The following is a 22,063-nucleotide window of genomic DNA, read 5'->3' as shown; positions in this document are numbered from 1 at the left end:
CCTACATTTGATCTTATGATCGTTTCTCAAATGTGTGTGCAGAGAACGAACATACGCACAGTGTCATATATATATTTCTGTTCAGTGAGTGAACACAGTGCCATAGAGTGCTGAACAAAAACATTCTGTACATGAAAGATCAGTGACAGAATTAGTCAACAGGTGGCAGTCTGGTACAGCTGCAAACAGCTGAATACAAGTTATGATCTATAGCATCTGTGGCATGCAGTCTATTATCACAGAAAATAGACGTGTAAAATAATGTGCTTCACCTCCAGATGGAGGTGGTTTTATTTCCTGCCAACATTTACCAACAACTGATTTAAGATAGTGTGGTTTCAAAGCAGCTTTACAAAAAAATGCATGTTTCTACATTTCAACTGAGAGTAATCTGTAATCAGACTTTTCGGATTGTAGAAAAACAGGCATGTTGAAATAAGAAAAAAGCATTGATCAATGGGGGGCAGTGTGGTTCGGCAAATTCCATCTCACAATCATTCTTCACTGTATCTGTGATGCTAATAAAAAGCATGTACAACTTGAGTTGCACATCAGTTCTGATCTTTATGTGCAACTTTTTTTTCAGGTTTCACCATTTGAGAACTTGATAGAGCTGACATTATTTCCTCCCGCTTGTGCCTTAGCAAGAAACACTTCGTAAAAAGAGCTAAAATGATAAACACTTTCCTTACCATATCTGTGTATCTAATGATGCTAACAGGTAATTATGGACAAATATGGACTTAAATATTTGTAAGTAAAGAAGTAATCAATTTAGGCTACTTCGACATTATACCGATTATTTCAGTGCAATCATTAATTTTAACACCTGTTTTATTTTCTCCACAGCTGCTTGTCTTGGTAAAAATGTTGATCAGACGCCTGCGAACCTCATCAAGAATCAAGATGAATCTGCTCTGATCTCATGCACTCATAATATACCGAGATATGACCAAATATTCTGGTACAAACAAAATCAAGACTTATTGGGCCTCAAGTTGATGGGATACCTTTATTACAGTGAGAATAAAGAGCCTGAATTCACAAACAAGATCAAATTGGAGGGAGATGCAACAAAACATGGCACTCTGACTATCCAGAACCTCATGCTGGATGACAGTGCAGTGTATTTCTGTGCAGCATATTACACAGTGCTCAGAATCACATCTGTCTAATACAAAAACCTCCTCTTTTAAATGTCTTGTTTCTGTGACAAGCATATTTGCAGTTCTCTTCACACCTGTGGATATTGACTCAGTGCCAATGCTAAACACAATAAGTTTTAGTCTTGCCTAAAGTGTTGCTTAATGTCTTGTAGAATGTGGTCAATTCAATTCACATCACAATTCAGGAGCTGAAAGGAAGCTTTTTCTTAAATTCTGAATTTTGCCCCACCCTGAGATCACCACTACCATGATACTGATGTCACATCCTGTATTAACAACTAAAATTTGAATCATCACTGAAGATTATAATATAACACATCATCATCCAGCCTCAACGTAACATGATGAGGAACATTATTCTGTTGATTCTTTCAGTACATTGGAGCCAAGGTATTCAAACCATCTAATATACATAATAGAATAACCTTTTGAAATTGCTACAGAAATATTTTTATTTCCAATTGCAGGTATCAGTGATGTTTCACAAAGTCCAGGTGTTTTAATGGCAGTAAAGGGGAGTTCTGCTCAAATGAACTGCACACACAAAAAGGATTTTACACACAACCAGATGTACTGGTATCGACAACGGCAAGGACAAACTATGACTCTTATTGTGTTCACAAGCACTTTGAGTGAACCAGACTATGGAGATTCTGATCAAAGTAAATTTGAAGTTTATAAAAGTGTTGCTGAAAATGGATCTCTCACTGTGAAGAATGCACAGCCAGATGATAGTGCCATATATTTCTGTTCAGTGAGCAAACACAGTGAATCAAACACTGAAGGCAGATGTACAAAAACAGCTTGTACACATATCATATGAATATACTCTCCAAAAGGGGGCACTCTGGTACAGGTGAAGAGCATCTTCCATTCAATGTCTTGTGCAATGACAGCTAATGCTTTCCTGTTCAAGAAATCAGAACCACATACTAGTATATACACCTACCTCTTGTACTACATTTTCCATATATTTCTATGGCAGAAACAGTAAGAGTAGTAGGCTTATGCGGTTCAGAATTCAGCAATGCGTCACTAGATGACATCACTTCCTTCATCACCTGCATTTAATTCATAGTGGAATCAATCAGCAGAGAGAGACGACATGAGTAATGCTCCTCATCTCAGTGTTTCTTTCTTTGTCCTGTGTCTTGCAGGTAATTCTTTTTAGTCTAAAGGTGTTTTTCTAATACTTTGTGTCACTGAGATATATGAGCTCTTCACAGCTTTATATTGTTTATTCATTTATATGTATCTCTACAGTGACCATTTTTGGTAAAAGTGTTGTCCAGACTCCTCCTGATCTCCTGAAGATAGAAAAGGACTTTGCAGAGATTGAATGTTCGCACAAAGTACAAAGCTATGATGTCATACAGTGGTACAAACAAAGTCAGGCCATGTTGGGCCTCAAGTTCATGGGATACCTTTATTACAAAGATGAAAACAAAGAGCCTGAATTCACAAACAAGACCAAACTGAAAGGAGATGGAAGAAATAATGGCACTCTGATTATCAACGACCTCACACTAACTGACAGTGCAGTGTATTTCTGTGCAGCATATGACACAGTGCTCAGAATCACATCTGTCTAATACAAAAACTCCTCCCCTGTTACAAGATTATCAGTGACTGCAAATTCATTCCCAGTCTGCATCTGGACTAGTGGTTCAGTGATTATAATGCAAACTAGCAGCTTAGCAGTACACAAAAACTCTGTAACCATTAGGCCACAGTGGCCTAAATAATGCAAATATACTTTATGTATTTAATCTCACTTTATTAACCATTGTCTTTGCTGCTGGCTTTTGATGATCATATTCAAGCAAAAATGACTTCAGATAAACATCACATTTGTGTTTTATTTTTTTTTATTTTTTTTTTAATTGCTGAAGTAAGTGTTTAACTTTCTTCTCCTGTGTCGTTCTTTTGCAATCCAGAATAGCAGCACAGCTGAAAGTTTTCTTTGAGCTGCGCCCTCTACTGTACAGGCTTGAATTTGCATTTCATTCAGTCTGAGGCTTATTCATTTCACTTTTTGTGTGAAAGGGCTTTTACATTTGCCAAAAATAGAATTATTTATTATTATTATTATAAAACAATCAAGTAAGCTCAGTCCAGGTGAGAAAAGTAATGGGAAACTTGTAATCACCCATAACCCCCTTCCATGTTCTATGTCAGAACGGCGACTCTATTGGCTGGCTCCTGCGTCAGCATCACACTTATGCATCGTGCTGCTCACGTGAACAGTGTCAGCTAAAACTGAGCCGACATTCAGACGTAAACAGAAAAGCGCTGCACTGCATAGGAGACTGACAGGATAGAAAAGAAATCATTAAATAAAACAGTTATTTTTGTTTTGTTTTTGCAAAAAAAAAAGTATTACTGTTGCTTCATAACATTAAGGTTGAACCACTGCAGTCACATTGACTATTTTAATGTTGTCTTTAGTACCTTTCTGAACCTTGAAATTGGGATTTCGATGCTTTCTATGGAAAATAAAACCACCCAGATTTCATCAAAAATATCTTAGCTTGTGTTCTGAAGATGAAGGAAGGTCTTATGGGTGTGGAACGACATGAGGGAGAGTAATTAATGACAGAAATTTCATTTTGGGGTGAGCTAACCATTTAAAGTATTCATTACTGCTTATGGAGATTCAGACTTTAAAGATGTTGATAAAAACAAATCTGAAGCTCTTTAAAGTGCTCCTAAAAGTGGATCTCTTACAGAGAAAGATCTAGAGCCAGATAATAGTGGTATACATTTCTCAGTAGCCTACATTAAAAACTATACTTAAACAGATGGCAATGACAATATGTGCCAACAGGTGGCAATGTGGCACAACTAATAAATGGCACATATAATGCATTCAAATATATGGAGAGATAGTGCAACATAGAAGAGTTGCAGGAATGACACATAACACAGAATGCAAGTCACACTGCATAATATTACAGAGTATATTACCACTGTAACACAGATCCATATGAAATACATCTGAAAATGTCATTGTAGTACAAAAAATAATAGCCTATTTTTTAACAATTTAAAAGTCTATAAGACTGATAATGTTTTCAGACTCTAAAAGAAAAATCTGGACCTTAAGGGTTTTAAGTGTGCAATTTTATTTATTGAGCCATTTATTAAATTTGGTTAAAATAAAATGATTTTAAGTGTAAGAATATATACATGACATTCACATTCATTCATGAAATATACAGTTCACAATCACAAAATAACGAGTCAGAAATTCTTCACTATATCATTACAGAGAAACAGCATGAATAATACACTCCTGAGTTTCTCTGTCACATTTATGTGGTTCACAGGTAATAATGTCTTTTATCAAGTGTTTCTTGATTTTTGTCACAACAACTGTGTATAAATCTTATTTTATTGACTCTTCAGCATTAAATGTCATTTATCTGTCTCTTCACAGCTTCCACTCTCGGTAACACTTGTTCACCAGACTCCTTCTGACATCACTTCCTCCTGCTTGAGCCTTTAATTCATAGCAGAATCACTTTGTAAAAAGAGCTGACATGATGAACTCTTTCCTTAGCACATTTGTATATCTAATGATAATAACAGGTAATTATGAACAAATATGGACTTAAACTTTAACAAGTAAACAATAATTATAAAACATGTGTTTTATTTTCTCCACAGCTGCTTGTCTTGGTAAAAATGTTGATCAGACGCCTGCGAACCTCATCAAGAATCAAGATGAATCTGCTCTGATCTCATGCTCTCATAATATATTGAACTATGACCAAATATATTGGTACAAACAAAGTCAGGACATTTTGGGCCTCAAGTTGATGGGATACCTTTATTACAGTGAGAATAAAGAGCCTGAATTCACAAACAAGATCAAATTGGAGGGAGATGCAAAAAAACATGGCACTCTGACTATCCAGAACCTCATGCTGAATGACAGTGCAGTGTATTTCTGTGCAGCATATTACACAGTGCTCAGAATCACATCTGTCTAATACAAAAACCTCCTCTTTTAAATGTCTTGTTTCTGTGACAAGCATATTTGCAGTTCTCTTCACACCTGTGGATATTGACTCAGTGCCAATGCTAAACACAATAAGTTTTAGTCTTGCCTAAAGTGTTGCTTAATGTCTTGTAGAATGTGGTCAATTCAATTCACATCACAATTCAGGAGCTGAAAGGAAGCTTTTTCTTAAATTCTGAATTTTGCCCCACCCTGAGATCACCACTACCATGATACTGATGTCACATCCTGTATAACAACTAAAATTTGAATCATCACTGAAGATTATAATATAACACATCATCATCCAGCCTCAACGTAACATGATGAGGAACATTATTCTGTTGATTCTTTCAGTACATTGGAGCCAAGGTATTCAAACCATCTCAATGGTAATATACATAACAGAATAACCTTTTGAAATTGCTACAGAAATATTTTTATTTCCAATTGCAGGTATCAGTGATGTTTCACAAAGTCCAGATGTTTTAATGGCAGTAAAGGGGAGTTCTGCTCAAATGAACTGCACACACAAAAAGGATTTTTCATTCAACCAGATGTACTGGTATCGACAACGGCAAGGACAAACTATGACTCTTATTGTGTTCACAAGCACTTTGAGCAAACCAGACTATGGAGATTCTGATCAAAGTAAATATGAAGTTCATAAAAGTGTCCCTGAAAATGGATCTCTCACTGTGAAGAATGCACAGCCAGATGATAGTGCCATATATTTCTGTTCAGTGAGCAAACACAGTGAATCAAACACTGAAGGCAGATGTACAAAAACAGCTTGTACACATATCATATGAATATACTCTCCAAAAGGGGGCACTCTGGTACAGGTGAAGAGCATCTTTCATTCAATGTCTTGTGCAATGACAGCTAATGCTTTCCTGTTCAAGAATTCAGAACCACATACTAGCATATACACCTACCTCTTGTACTACATTTTCCATATATTTTATGGCAGAAACAGTAAGAGTTAGGCTTATGCGGTCATAGTGGAATCAATCAGCAGAGAGAGACGACATGAGTAATGCTCCTCATCTCAGTGTTTCTTTCTTTGTCCTGTGTCTTGCAGGTAATTCTTTTTAGTCTAAAGGTGTTTTTCTAATACTTTGTGTCACTGAGATATATGAGCTCTTCACAGCTTTATATTGTTTATTCATTTATATGTATCTCTACAGTGACCATTCTTGGTAAAAGTGTTGTCCAGACTCCTCCTGATCTCCTGAAGATAGAAAAGGACTTTGCAGAGATTGAATGTTCACACAAAGTACAAAGCTATAATGTCATACAGTGGTACAAACAAAGCCAGAGCATCATGGACCTTCAGCTCATGGGATTCCTTAATATTGGTCTTGAGAACAAAGAGACTGCGTTTGAAAACAAGATCAATCTGAAAGGAGATGGAAGAAATAATGGCACTCTGATTATCAACGACCTCACACTAACTGACAGTGCAGTGTATTTCTGTGCAGCATATGACACAGTGCTCAGAATCACATCTGTCTAATACAAAAACTCCTCCCCTGTTACAAGATTATCAGTGACTGCAAATTCATTCCCAGTCTGCATCTGGACTAGTGGTTCAGTGATTATAATGCACACCAGCAGCTTAGCAGTACACAAAGAAGGGAATTTAAAAGTTTATGATTTTGAATACTTGTTTTTAATCATTAATAATTCTAATTAATTCTAAATCTAATTTATATGATCATTCAGATGCTGACATATCTGTAAATCCACACAAGTTCAACTGGATGTCGTCAGTATGATTCATTATAATTAAGAGCAGTTCAAAAATGAGCTTTCAGGACAGAATGCCAAATCTTTTATCCCTTTTGCTCTATATACATTTATATGTATATATTATTATATACCTTTTTTTAATGTGTAATTCAGTTGAGTACAATAACTATGAAATGTTAAACTTTTAAAGCACCTCTTACAAAAAAGTTTATTCAAGTGTGCTCAAGTGTGTTTATTCAAAGTATTGGTATACTTCTTTTAAATTAAAAAATAAGAAAGTGTTTCAGTCTACTTTGTATGTACTTCTCAGTAATATACCTAAAAAACTTTTAAATTTACAACAAAATATCTGAGTTGCTTTTCAAATAAGTAACGCAAGTTACTTTGTTTTCCCATTTATTGACTGACAGCTCTCCTGTCTCCATGTTGAAAGAAATCGGGAGTGCAGAGGCGTTGAGTGCGCTGTGTGAACATGATGGTTATTCTAGACTAGTTAGACTAAATGTGAGCGTACATTTACTCATTTTCTTCTCCTGCGTCTCAATCAGCTCCCTAGGTTGTGAATCAGTATATCATGTAAATGAATGTGGCTGATTCCCTGATCAGTGCCCTGACTACTGAACTAGGGAGCTGACTGAGACGCACCCCAATTCTTCTGTATTCCAGAATAGCAGCACAGCTGAAAGGTTTGTTTGAGCTGCGCCCTCTACTGTACAGGCTTGAATTTGCATTTCCTTCAGCCTGAGGCTTATTCATTTCACTTTTGGTGTGAAAGAGCCTTTACATTTGTCAAAAAATAACTTTTTTGTTGTTATAAAAACAAACAAACAGCTCAGATGAGAAAAAGTAACGCAAAAGTAACGTAACACAGCACTTTCCATAAAAAGTAACTAGTAACACGATTAGTTACTTTTTAGGGAGTAACGCAATATTGTAATGCATTACTTTTAAAAGTAACTTTCCCCAATACTGTTAATAATATACATATTCCATGTTCATGCAGTTTTGTTCATTACGGTTACAATCTATGATGTCATATCCTGTTCACCAACAGCTAGAGTTTGAATCATTTCAAAGGCTGGGACTCACTGTGCGCTCCACCAGAACTCAACATGACTAGAGCCATTATTTCATTGATTCTGTTACTGCACTGGAGCCAAGGTATGAGAAACTCTGTGACACTGTCTCCACTGCAACTGAAACAATAACCTTATATTCTTATCAGTTTGTTTACATTTTTTCCACAGGCGCTATGGGTGGAGATGATGTTGTTCAAGAGCCTAAAATTCTGTGGAAACCAAAAGGGAATTCTGCTAATATGAACTGCACACACACTATGGGTACTTCATACTTCCAGATGTACTGGTACCGTCAGCGTCCAGGAGAGACCATGAGGCTCATAGTATTCACTGTTGCTGGTTCAGACCCAGACTTTGGAGATGTTGATAAAGATAAATTTGAAGCTCATAAAAGTGTTGCTGATAGAGGATCTCTAATAGTGAAAGATCTAGAGCCAGAAGACAGTGCCATATATTTCTGTTCAGTGAGTCAACACAGTGTGTCAAAGGCTGGAGAGTGCTGTACAAAAACATTCTGTACATGAAAGATCAGTGACAGAATTAGTCAACAGGTGGCAGTCTGGTACAACCAATGTGCTGCATGTCAAAACAGTTGAGATGAGGCAAAACGATCAGGAGTATTATGGCTCAAATACAAGTTACTGACACCATTTATTGCATGCTCTCCATTATCACAGAAAATAACTTCAACCTCAGTTTGTAAAAAAATGTTTTGGCAGAATTTGATTTAAAACTGGTTCTGCAGAGATTGAGTCCTGACACAACAACACAGACCATGGACCAGAGATTACCATTACTGGGATATTTTGTTCTGTAATTTAAAGAGTTCAATGTGAATTTATTCATTTAAATATTCTTCTGAATTTAGATGGAACCAACTTCTGTTTCACCTCCAGATGGAGGTGGTTTTATTTCCTTTACCAACAACTGATTTAAGATTACATTCACACGTGTAAAACTAATGTTTCTTAGTGCAAAAGTGATGCAAACAACATTTAACATATTTGTGATGCAAATCAACAACTGGAGATCAAAATTTTGTTCACGTTTAACATCATTAATACATGAACACATCATATCAAACAAGGTTTATTTAATACTACGTCATATAAACAAATCTTTGAGACCATTCCTCTTTACAGTAAAGTTAATACATTCCAGCCAAACAGCCAAAGAAATATAAAGTGCAATGTGTTTTCCTCATACTGAGTGAGTGGACATTTAAACAATACAATGACAAGCAAAAGTAATTTAGATAACATTTTCATTGTAATTTATTTATTATTGTGTGATCCAGTAGAGTGAATAATGTGCTCTGTGGTGGTTATACAAGTAATCAAACACAAAATTTGAGTCAGAAATTCCCATGGTGACATCACATCCTCCATTGTCTTTGTTCATTTCATCAGCCGTATTTACTCACAGCAGAGTCACACAGAGAAACAGCATGAATAATACACTCCTGAGTTTCTCTGTCACATGTATGTGGCTCACAGGTAATAATGTCTTTTATCAAGTGTTTCTTGATTTTTGTCACAACAACTGTGTATAAATCTTATTTTATTGACTCTTCAGCATTAAATGTCATTTATCTGTCTCTTCACAGCTTCCACTCTCGGTAACACTGTTCACCAGACTCCTTCTGACATCACTTCCTCCTGCTTGAGCCTTTAATTCATAGCAGAATCACTTTGTAAAAAGAGCTGACATGATGAACTCTTTCCTTAGCACATTTGTATATCTAATGATAATAACAGGTAATTATGAACAAATATGGACTTAAATATTAATAAGTAAACAATAAGTAAATATTTAGGTTACTTTCACATTATACAGATTATTTCAATGTAAACATTAATTATAAAACATGTGTTTTATTTTCTCCACAGCTGCTTGTCTTGGTAAAAATGTTGATCAGACGCCTGTGAACCTCATCAAGAATCAAGATGAATCTGCTCTGATCTCATGCACTCATAATATACCGAGCTATGACCAAATTTATTGGTACAAACAAAGTCAGGACTTATTGGGCCTCAAGTTGATGGGATACCTTTATTACAGTGAGAATAAAGAGCCTGAATTCACAAACAAGATCAAATTGGAGGGAGATGCAAAAAAACATGGCACTCTGACTATCCAGAACCTCATGCTGAATGACAGTGCAGTGTATTTCTGTGCAGCATATTACACAGTGCTCAGAATCACATCTGTCTAATACAAAAACCTCCTCTTTTAAATGTCTTGTTTCTGTGACAAGAATATTTGCAGTTCTCTTCACACCTGTGGATATTGACTCAGTGCCAATGCTAAACACAATAAGTTTTAGTCTAGTCTTGCTTAAAGTGTTGCTTAATGTCTTGTAGCATGTGGTCAATTCAATTCACATGCAAATTCTGAATTTTGCCCCACCCTGAGATCACCACTACCATGATACTGATGTCACATCCTGTATTAACAACTAAAATTTGAATCATCACTGAAGATTATAATATAACGCATCATCATCCAGCCTCAACGTAACATGATGAGGAACATTATTCTGTTGATTCTTTCAGTACATTGGAGCCAAGGTATTCAAACCATCTAATATACATAATAGAATAACCTTTTGAAATTGCTACAGAAATATTTTTATTTCCAATTGCAGGTATCAGTGATGTTTCACAAAGTCCAGGTGTTTTAATGGCAGTAAAGGGGAGTTCTGCTCAAATGAACTGCACACACAAAAAGGATTTTGCACACAACCAGATGTACTGGTATCGACAACGGCAAGGACAAACTATGACTCTTATTGTGTTCACAAGCACTTCGAGCAAACCAGACTATGGAGATTCTGATCAAAGTAAATTTGAAGTTTATAAAAGTGTTCCTGAAAATGGATCTCTCACTGTGAAGAATGCACAGCCAGATGATAGTGCCATATATTTCTGTTCAGTGAGCAAACACAGTGAAGTGAACTTTGCCAAGAGTTAAACAAAAACAGCTGCCACTAATAATTGCACTGATCAACAGGGGGCGATGTGATTCAACAAATGTGGAACCTGTTCATCCAAATTTCATATCCTGTATTGACAGGAAGAATTAGAATCATCTCTCAGGACCATGATTCATTGCACTCCTAGCCATCATTTAACATGGTCATTGTTCTGCTAATCCTGTCACTTTGTTGGAGTCAATGTATGATTATTTATCCAGAGCATTACAATGTTAAATAATACAATAGAATAAACAACTATATTGTGTTGATACAGAAATAATCATTTAGCATATTTTGCAGGTGCTTCAAGTGGAGATGGTGTTTCACAGTCTGGCATTCTTTGGATCCTCAAGGGGAAATCTGCCCAGATCAACTGCTCACACAATAAGAGTGCTGACTACAATCAGATGTACTGGTACCAGCAGAAAAAAGGAGAGAGTTTGAGACTCATAGTGTTCTCAAAAAGCTATGGGCAACCAGAATTTGGAGATTTTGATCAAAGTAAATTTGAAGTTCATAAAAGTGTCCCTGAAAATGGATCTCTCACTGTGAAGAATGCACAGCCAGATGATAGTGCCATATATTTCTGTTCAGTGAGCAAACACAGTGAATCAAACACTGAAGGCAGATGTACAAAAACAGCTTGTACACATATCATATGAATATACTCTCCAAAAGGGGGCACTCTGGTACAGGTGAAGAGCATCTTCCATTCAATGTCTTGTGCAATGAAAGCTAATGCTTTCCTGTTCAAGAAATCAGAACCACATACTAGTATATACACCTACCTCTTGTACTACATTTTCCATATATTTCTATGGCAGAAACAGTAAGAGTAGTAGGCTTTTGCGGTTCAGAATTCAGCAATGCATCACTAGATGACATCACTTCCTTCATCACCTGCATTTAATTCATAGTGGAATCAATCAGCAGAGAGAGACGACATGAGTAATGCTCCTCATCTCAGTGTTTCTTTCTTTGTCCTGTGTCTTGCAGGTAATTCTTTTTAGTCTAAAGGTGTTTTTCTAATACTTTGTGTCACTGAGATATATGAGCTCTTCACAGCTTTATATTGTTTATTCATTTATATGTATCTCTACAGTGACCATTCTTGGTAAAAGTGTTGTCCAGACTCCTCCTGATCTCCTGAAGATAGAAAAGGACTTTGCAGAGATTGAATGTTCACACAAAGTACAAAGCTATGATGTCATACAGTGGTACAAACAAAGTCAGAGCATCATGGACCTTCAGCTCATGGGATTCCTTAATATTGGTCATGAGAACAAAGAGACTGCGTTTGAAAACAAGATCAAACTGAAAGGAGATGGAAGAAATAATGGCACTCTGATTATCAACGACCTCACACTAACTGACAGTGCAGTGTATTTCTGTGCAGCATATGACACAGTGCTCAGAATCACATCTGTCTAATACAAAAACTCCTCCCCTGTTACAAGATTATCAATGACTGCAAATTCATTCCCAGTCTGCATCTGGACTAGTGGTTCAGTGATTATAATGCACACCAGCAGCTTAGCAGTACACAAAGAAGGGAATTTAAAAGTTTATGATTTTGAATACTTGTTTTTAATCATTAATAATTCTAATTAATTCTAAATCTAATTTATATTAGATTTCAAGTTCAACTGGATGTCGTCAGTATGATTCATTATAATTAAGAGCAGTTCAAAAATGAGCTTTCAGGACAGAATGCCAAATCTTTTATCCCTTTTGCTCTATATACATTTATATGTATATATTATTATATACCTTTTTTTTAATGTGTAATTCAGTTGAGTACAATAACTATGAAATGTTAAACTTTTAAAGCACCTCTTACAAAAAAGTTTATTCAAGTGTGCTCAAGTGTGTTTATTCAAAGTATTGGTATACTTCTTTTAAATTAAAAAATAAGAAAGTGTTTCAGTCTACTTTGTACGCACTTCTCAGTAATATACCTAAAAAACTTTTAAATTTACAACAAAATATCTGAGTTGCTTTTCAAATAAGTAACGCAAGTTACTTTGTTTTCCCATTTATTGACTGACAGCTCTCCTGTCTCCATGTTGAAAGAAATCGGGAGTGCAGAGGCGTTGAGTGCGCTGTGTGAACATGATGGTTATTCTAGACTAGTTAGACTAAATGTGAGCGTACATTTACTCATTTTCTTCTCCTGCGTCTCAATCAGCTCCCTAGGTTGTGAATCAGTATATCATGTAAATGAATGTGGCTGATTCCCTGATCAGTGCCCTGACTACTGAACTAGGGAGCTGACTGAGACGCACCCCAATTCTTCTGTATTCCAGAATAGCAGCACAGCTGAAAGGTTTGTTTGAGCTGCGCCCTCTACTGTACAGGCTTGAATTTGCATTTCCTTCAGCCTGAGGCTTATTCATTTCACTTTTGGTGTGAAAGAGCCTTTACATTTGTCAAAAAATAACTTTTTTGTTGTTATAAAAACGAACAAACAGCTCAGATGAGAAAAAGTAACGCAAAAGTAACGCAAAAGTAACGTAACACAGCACTTTCCATAAAAAGTAACTAGTAACACGATTAGTTACTTTTTAGGGAGTAACACATTATTGTAATGCATTACTTTTAAAAGTAACTTTCCCCAATACTGTTAATAATATACATATTCCATGTTCATGCAGTTTTGTTCATTACGGTTACAATCTATGATGTCATATCCTGTTCACCAACAGCTAAAGTTTGAATCATTTCAAAGGCTGCGACTCACTGTGCGCTCCACCAAAACTCAACATGACTAGAGCCATTATTTCATTGATTCTGTTACTGCACTGGAGCCAAGGTATGAGAAACTCTGTGACACTGTCTCCACTGCAACTGAAACAATAACCTTATATTCTTATCAGTTTGTTTACATTTTTTCCACAGGCGCTATGGGTGGAGATGATGTTGTTCAAGAGCCTAAAATTCTGTGGAAACCAAAAGGGAATTCTGCTAATATGAACTGCACACACACTATGGGTACTTCATACTTCCAGATGTACTGGTACCGTCAGCGTCCAGGAGAGACCATGAGGCTCATAGTATTGACTATTGCTGGTTCAGACCCAGACTTTGGAGATGTTGATAAAGATAAATTTGAAGCTCATAAAAGTGTTGCTGATAGAGGATCTCTAATAGTGAAAGATCTAGAGCCAGAAGACAGTGCCATATATTTCTGTTTAGTGAGTCAACACAGTGTGTCAAAGGCTGGAGAGTGCTGAACAAAAACACACTACATGAAAGATCAGTGACAGAATTAGTCAACAGGTGGCAGTCTGGTACAACCAATGTGCTGCATGTCAAAACAGTTGAGATGAGGCAAAATGATCAGGAGTATTATGGGTCCATTATGAGAGTATGATGCTCTCCATTTATCACAAAAAATAACTTCAACCTCAGTTTGTAAAACAATGTGTTGGCAGAATTTGATTTAAAACTGGTTCTGCAGAGATTGAGTGCCGACAAAACAACACAGTATGACCATGGACCAGAGATTACCATTATTGGGATATTTTGTTTTGTAATTTGAAGAATTCAATGTGAATTTATTAGTTCAAATGTTCTTCTGAATTTAGATGAAACCAACTTCTGTTTCACCTCCAGATGGAGGTGGTTTTATTTCCTGCCAACATTTAACAACAACTGATTCACACGTAAAACTAATGTTTCTTATGCAAAAGTAAAACAACATTTAACATATTTGTTGCAAATAACATGGAGATCATTTTGTTCAATACATGAACACATATCAAAATGACATTAGAACATGGTTTATTTTATACATAATATAAACAAATCTTTGAGACCATTCCTCTTTACAGTAAAGTTGATAAATTCCAGCCAAACAGCCAAAGAAATATAAAGTGCAATGTGTTTTCCTCATACTGAGTGAGTGGACATTTAAGCAATACAATGACAAGCAAAAATAATTTAGATAACATTTTCATTGTTATTCATTTTTTTTTATTGTGTGATCCAGTAGAGTGAATAATGTGCTCTATGGTGGTTATACAACTAATCAAACACAAAATTTCCTTATATGACATTTGCAAATGTATTCTTTCAAAATTGAATGATCACAAAACATAATAGTCAATAATCATATACAGTACACACACACACACACACACACACACACACACACACACACACACACACACACACACACACACACACACACACAACTTGAGTCAGAAATTCCCATGGTGACATCACATCCTCCATTGTCTTTGTTCATTTCATCAGCCGTATTTACTCACAGCAGAGTCACACAGAGAAACAGCATGAATAATACACTCCTGAGTTTCTCTGTCACATGTATGTGGCTCACAGGTAATAATGTCTTTTATCAAGTGTTTCTTGATTTTTGTCACAACAACTTCCACTCTCGGTTACACTGTTCACCAGACTCCTTCTGACATCACTTCCTCCTGCTTGATAATTATAAACACTTTGTGTTTTCTTTCCTTATTTTTTTAATGATAATAACAGGTAATTATGAACAAATATGGACAAATATTAATAAGCTGCTTGTCTTGGTAAAGCTGCTTGTCTTGGTAAAAATGTTGATCAGACGCCTGCGAACCTCATCAAGAATCAAGATGAATCTGCTCTGATCTTGTGCACTCATAATATATCGAACTATGAACGAATATTTTGGTACAAACAAAGTCAGGACATGTTGGGCCTCAAGTTCATGGGATACCTTTATTACAAAGATGATAATAAAGAGCCTGAATTCACAAACAAGATCAATCTGAAAGGAGATGGAAGAAATAATGGCACTCTGATTATCAACGACCTCACACTAACTGACAGTGCAGTGTATTTCTGTGCAGCATATGACACAGTGCTCAGAATCACATCTGTCTAATACAAAAACTCCTCCCCTGTTACAAGATTATCAGTGACTGCAAATTCATTCCCAGTCTGCATCTGGACTAGTGTTTCAGTGATTATAATGCAAACTAGCAGCTTAGCATTACACAAAAACTCTCTAACCACTAGGCCACAACGGCCTAAATAATACAAATATACTTTATGTATTTAATCTCACTTTGTTAACCATTGGGCCCTATTTTAACAATCTAACTTCACTTTTGCTAGTTTAACGATGAAATGGTCCAAAAGGGTTGTACCTATTGTATCTTAATCAGTCATGAGTGTAATGTGCAATAAACGAATCAGAGTCTACTCTCCCATTGCCTTTAAAACCAGGTGCACTTGCACCATGGCATATTACTAACGCACCCTTTAAATAACAACAACAACAAAAAATACTTTTATAATAATCTAAATAACTTTAGATCAGGTTTTTGTTGGTCAATGGCGCAGTCATTTTCAGTTGCCTCAAAATAGCAACACGCCAACAATGCACCTGAACACACCTTGTTTTCAGCCCAGCACGCCCATGGGCAAACTGATGTTTGCGAGTGTATTTGCTATTTAAACAAAGTGGGTTCTGGACGTGAAAATGATAAATGCGCCGGGCTGAAACTTAGCAAAAAACACTTGCATCGCGCCTGCCGTCACATTGCACAGGGTGTATAATAGGGCCCACTGTCTGTGCTGCTGACCTTTGATGATCCAATTCAAGCATACGAATAAGTAAAATGACTTTAGATAAACATCACATGTGTGCTTCATTTTTTTGTTTGTTTTTATTGCTGAAGTAGAGTGTTAAACTTTCTTCAGTGTCCTATTCTTATTCTCCTACAACACTTCTTATATTACAGACAGGATATTATTAACCATCAGACTTGATGTTGTAAAATAACCTATTCTTTGGAAAGCAAAACAGAGTTCTGCAGTTGTGGACTGCATACTGCTGCCTATAGAATGAGCAGTGTCCAGTAGATATGATGAGACTCATAGTATTCACTACTGCTTATGCAGATTCAGACTTTAAAGATGTTGATAAAAACAAATCTGAAACTCTTTAAAGTGCTCCTAAAGTGGATCTCTTACAGAGAAAGATCTAGAGCCAGATAATAGTGGTATTCATTTTTCAGTAGCCTACATCAAAAACTATACTTTAACAGATGGCACTGACAATATTTGTCAACAGGTGGCAATGTGGCACAACTAATAAATGGCACATATAATGCATTAAAAGATAGTGCAACATAAAATAGTTGCAAGAATGACACATAACACAGAATGCAAGTCACACTGCATAATATTACTGATTATATTAAAATTGTAGCATAGATCTATATGAAATACATCTGAAAATGTCTATAGTACCAAAAATAATACCCTACTTTTTAATAATTTAAAAGTCTATGACTGAAAATGTTTTCAGACTCTTAAAGAAAAATCTGGACCTTAAGGGTTTTAAGTGTGCGATTTTATTTATTCAGCCATTTATTCAATTAAAATGTGTTTCAGTGTACACATGACATTCACATTCATTCATGAAATATACAGTTCACAATTACAAAATAATGAGTCCGAAATTCTTCACTATATCATTACAGAATATACAAATATCATTGTCAGTATATTTAAGAACAAAGGGCCTGCCGGGTTATAGTTTGTAAAATCATGAACTTGAGTTGTCAGAAATTCCCTTGGTGACATCACATCCTCCATTATCTTTATTCATTTCATCAACCGAGTCACACAGCACAGAGAAACAGCATGAATAATATACTCCTGAGTTTCTCTGTCACATTTATGTGGCTCACAGGTAATAATGTTTTTTTTTATCAAGTGTTTCTTGATTTTTGTCACAACAACTGTGTATAAATCTTATTTTATTGACACAGGCATTTAATGTCATTTATCTGTCTCTTCACAGCTTCCACTCTTGGTAACATTGTTGACCAGACTCCTCCTAAATCAATAAAGGAGCAAAATGAATCTGCTGTGTTTGTATGTAGACACGACATAACAAGTTATTTCCAAATTAGGTGGTACAAACAGATCCAGGGCACCCTGGGACTTAAACTAATGGGATTCCTTGACGGAGAAACTGGCAACAAAGAGACAGAATTTACCAACAAGATTATTCTGAAGGGAAATGGAAGGCGAAATGGCACTCTGACTATCACAGACCTCACACCGAATGACAGTGCTGTGTATTTCTGTGCAGCATATGACACACTGCTCTAAACTTCCTCTGTCTAATACAAAAACCTGGCACAGTTACACTATTGGGTTATCAACAAAAGACACAGGCTAAGCTTTCTATTTGTGGCTTAACTCAACTTGGCATTCTTTGAAATAATGAGCAATAATGTGATGGTTGCAAAAGAAAATATCCTTTGTATTATGATTTTGGATTAGTATAGCCTATTATTATGGGTGCTTAGACTGCTTACTAAAGGACACATCACTGTTACTCACACTTTACTTTATTACTTAACTGAATTTGAACAAACCCCTAAACCTATGTTAAATGAAGTTGTTGGAACATAAAATGTCGGAAGGAGCTTGTTCATCTAATCCTATTAACTTTTTTCAAGGTATCTAAGCAGTAGCTTGATCTTGGTTGATCTCAAAATAAGCTTTCAGGACAGCATGCCAAATCTTTTATGCCTTTTTCTCTATGATTATGTATACAGGTGCTGGTCATATAATTAGAATATCATGAAAAAGTTCAATTTTTAATTTTAAATTATTTTAAAAAATGAAACTTTCATTTATTCTAGATTCCCTACATGTAAAGTAAAACATTTCAAAAGTTTTTTTTTTTTTTTTTTTTTTTAAATCTGTTGATTAGAGCGTACAGCTAATGAAAGTCCAAAATCCAGTATCTCAAAATATTAGAATATTTACATTTGTGTTTCATTAAATGACCATCCCTACAGTATAAATTCCGGGTATCTCTTGTTCTTTAAAACCACACTAATAGGGAAGACTACTGACTTGGCAGTGGTCCAGGAGACAATCATTGACACCCTCCACAAAGAGAATAAGTCACAGATGGTCATTACTGAATGTGGTGGCTGTTTACAGAGTGATGTATCAAAGCATATTAAATGCAAAGTTGAATGGAAGGAAGAAATTGGGTATGCAAAGGTGCACAAGCAACGGGGATGACCACAAGCTTGAGAATACTGTCAAGTAAAGACGATTCAAACACTTGGGAGAGCTTCACAATGAGTCAAATGAAGCCGGAGTCAGCGCATCAAGAGTCACCACACTCAGACATCTTCAGGAAAAGGACTACCAAGCCACTTCTGAAACAGAAACAACGTCAGAAGCATCTTACCTGGGCTAAGGAGAAAAAGAACTGGACAGTGAACAGTGGTCGAAAGTCCTCTTTTCAGATAAAAGTAAATTTTGCATTTCATGTTGAAATCATGGTCCCAGAGTCTGAAGGAAGACTAGAGAGGCACAGAATCCAAGCTGCTTGAAGTCTAGTGGGAAGTTTCTGAAGTTAGTAATGATTTGAGGAGCTGTGACATCTGCTGGTGTTGGTCCATTGTGTTTTATCAAGTGCAAAGTCAATGCAGCCATCTTCCAGGAGATTTTGGAGCACTTTATGCTTCCATCTGCTGACAAGCTTTATGGAGATGCTGATTTCCTTTTCCAGCAGGACTTTAGCACCTGCCCACAGTGCAAAAACCACTTCCAAGTGGTTTGCTGACCATGATATTACTGTGCTTTATTGGCCAGCCATTCACACCATGCCTGCCCCCTGAATCTATGGGATATTTTCAAGAGAAAGATGAGAAACAGTCGATCCAACAATATACAGATGATCTGAAGGCTCAATAGTGCCTCAGCAGGGCCACAGGCTGATCACTTCCATGCCACACTTCACTGATGCTGTAATTTGTGCTAGGAGCAAGTCATTTGCTGTAATATGTGCTGTCGACCAAGTATTGAGTGTACAAATGAACATACTTTAAAGAACTTGAACTTTTCTGTTTTGAAAATCCATTTTTTGATTGATCTTAGGAAATATTCTAATATTTTGAGATACTGGATTTTGGACTTTCATTAGCTGTACGCTCTAATCATCAAAATTTAAAAAAAAAAAAAACTTTTGAAATGTTTTACTTTACATGTAGGGAATCTAGAATATATGAAAGTTTCATTTTTAAAAATAATTTACAACAAAAAAAGAACTTTTTGATGATATTCTAATTATATGACCAGCACCTATATATTATTATTTTATTTAATGTGTAATTCAGCTGAGTTCAATAACTAAGAAATGTTACACTTTAAGAGCACCTCTTACAAAAAGAAGTTTATTCAAGTGTATGTACTTACTTTGTATGTAGAAATATACTAGAAATATACCTAAAAGTAGTTGTAAACTAGTTGTGTATTTAAAGTTTACTACTGTTACACTTAAAAGTATACTTTTATACACTAAAAAGTTGGCCAATTTAGTCCCAAGCATGAAATAGTTAACTTACAAGTATGCTAGTAGTGCACTAATATTAGTTGGCTATACCTATTACATAATGTATACTTAAAATATACTGAATAAAATTAACTTGAATAAACTTATTTTTTTGTAAATGACAGCTAATCAGACAAGAGCTCTTGAGTGAGGTGGGAGATATATTCACACAGATTAATAATGTCAAGGCCTTCATTTGATTTCCCATATTAAAGATTCACTTTAATTCTGAGTACCACATATTTGTATTATAAAAAGGGTTTTATAAATCTATAGATTTTTAGTAATATATATACATATTCCATGTTCACACAGGTTTGTTCATTACTGTTACAATCTATGATGTCATATCCTGTTCACCAACAGCTAGAGTTTGAATCATTTCAAAGGCTGGGACTCACTGTGCGCTCCACCAGAACTCAACATGACTAGAGCCATTATTTCATTGATTCTGTTCCTGCACTGGAGCCAAGGTATGAGAAACTCTGTAACATTGTCTCCACTGCAACTGAAACAATAACCTTATATTCTTATCAGTTTGTTTACATTTTTTCCACAGGCGCTATGGGTGGAGATGATGTGGTTCAAGAGCCTAAAATTCTGTGGAAACCAAAAGGGAGTTCTGCTAATATGAACTGCACACACTATAAGGAAATTTCATACCAACAGATGTACTGGTACCGTCAGCGTCCAGGAGAGACCATGAGGCTCATAGTATTGACTATTGCTGGTTCAGACCCAGACTTTGGAGATGTTGATAAAGATAAATTTGAAGCTCATAAAAGTGTTGCTGATAGAGGATCTCTAATAGTGAAAGATCTAGAGCCAGAAGACAGTGCCATATATTTCTGTTCAGTGAGTCAACACAGTGTGTCAAAGGCTGGAGAGTGCTGTACAAAAACATTCTGTACATGAAAGATCAGTGACAGAATTAGTCAACAGGTGGCAGTCTGGTACAACCAACGTGTTGCATGTCAAAACAGTTGAGATGAGGCAAAATAATTAGGAGTATTATGGCTCAAATACAAGTTACTGACACCATTTATTGCATGTTCTCCATTATCACAGAAAATAACTTCAACCTCAGTTTATAAAAACAATGTGTTGGCAGAATTTGATTTAAAACTAGTTCAGTAGAGATTGAGTCCCGACAAAACAACACAACTGGAGATCAAACTACAATTTTGTTCACATTTAACACCATTAATAAATGAACACATCATATCAAACAAAGTTAATTTTATACTAAGTCATATAAACAAATCTTTGAGATCATTCCATTCTTCTTTACAGTGAAGTTGATCAATTCCAGCCAAAGAAATATAAAGTAAATGCAATGTGCAAAAGTTCTCTTAAGTGGGCATTTAAGCAATACAATGACAAGCAAAAATCAATCTTTAAGGAGAAATGTACATAAAAGTTTTTTTAAATGTATTAAAAAAGACTGTTAGGTGTCAGTGTGGTTGAACAAATTCCAGCCTATTTGAAATGTAAATCAATCTGTTTGCATAAAGTAAATATGAATGATCTTTAACGTCATAATCATTGTGATTTGCATATCAGTCCTAATATTTATTCAAAACTCATTCTGTAGACTGAATCTGACTGCCCCCATTTTATTACTCTTTTCTCTCAGGTTACACCAGTTAGGAACTGGTATAGCTGACATCACTTCCTTCTGCTTGTGCCTTGAATTCATAGCAGAAA

The 22,063-nt window shown here is 35.8% G+C and overlaps 1 protein-coding gene, 1 long non-coding RNA gene and 5 gene segments (V, D, J or C); all 7 read left to right on the top strand.

The window, feature by feature from the left end:
* Positions 1-6,179: 6,179 nt before the first annotated feature.
* On the top strand, positions 6,180-7,112 carry LOC125268232. The segment is given in 2 exon segments: positions 6,180-6,253; positions 6,360-7,112. Coding segments are annotated over 2 exon segments (381 nt in total).
* Positions 7,113-8,036: 924 nt separating this feature from the next.
* LOC125268169 lies at positions 8,037-8,527 on the top strand. The segment is given in 2 exon segments: positions 8,037-8,085; positions 8,172-8,527. Coding segments are annotated over 2 exon segments (405 nt in total).
* A 17-nt stretch (positions 8,528-8,544) lies between these two features.
* On the top strand, positions 8,545-10,032 carry LOC125268964. Its single transcript, XR_007185009.1, has 3 exons — positions 8,545-9,499; positions 9,610-9,760; positions 9,893-10,032. It is a non-coding gene; the product is annotated as an uncharacterized LOC125268964 (long non-coding RNA).
* A 3,556-nt stretch (positions 10,033-13,588) lies between these two features.
* On the top strand, positions 13,589-14,229 carry LOC125268231 (immunoglobulin iota chain-like). The gene is made up of 2 exons (XM_048190299.1): positions 13,589-13,792; positions 13,879-14,229. The coding sequence occupies exons 1-2, from the start codon at positions 13,744-13,746 to the stop codon at positions 14,211-14,213; spliced, it is 384 nt and encodes a 127-aa protein (XP_048046256.1). The 5' UTR covers positions 13,589-13,743; the 3' UTR covers positions 14,214-14,229.
* A 944-nt stretch (positions 14,230-15,173) lies between these two features.
* On the top strand, positions 15,174-15,930 carry LOC125268230. The segment is given in 2 exon segments: positions 15,174-15,324; positions 15,537-15,930. Coding segments are annotated over 2 exon segments (459 nt in total).
* Positions 15,931-17,613: 1,683 nt separating this feature from the next.
* Positions 17,614-18,569, top strand: LOC125268229. The segment is given in 2 exon segments: positions 17,614-17,683; positions 17,795-18,569. Coding segments are annotated over 2 exon segments (363 nt in total).
* Positions 18,570-20,151: 1,582 nt separating this feature from the next.
* Positions 20,152-22,047, top strand: LOC125268228. The segment is given in 2 exon segments: positions 20,152-20,829; positions 20,916-22,047. Coding segments are annotated over 2 exon segments (405 nt in total).
* The last annotated feature ends 16 nt before the right edge of the window (positions 22,048-22,063 follow it).

This window comes from Megalobrama amblycephala, linkage group LG5 (genome assembly GCF_018812025.1).
Source record: "Megalobrama amblycephala isolate DHTTF-2021 linkage group LG5, ASM1881202v1, whole genome shotgun sequence".
NCBI classification, from domain to species: Eukaryota; Metazoa; Chordata; class Actinopteri; order Cypriniformes; family Xenocyprididae; genus Megalobrama; species Megalobrama amblycephala.
Note: the sequence above shows the minus strand (reverse complement) of the source record. Positions and strands in the feature narration are given on the sequence as shown.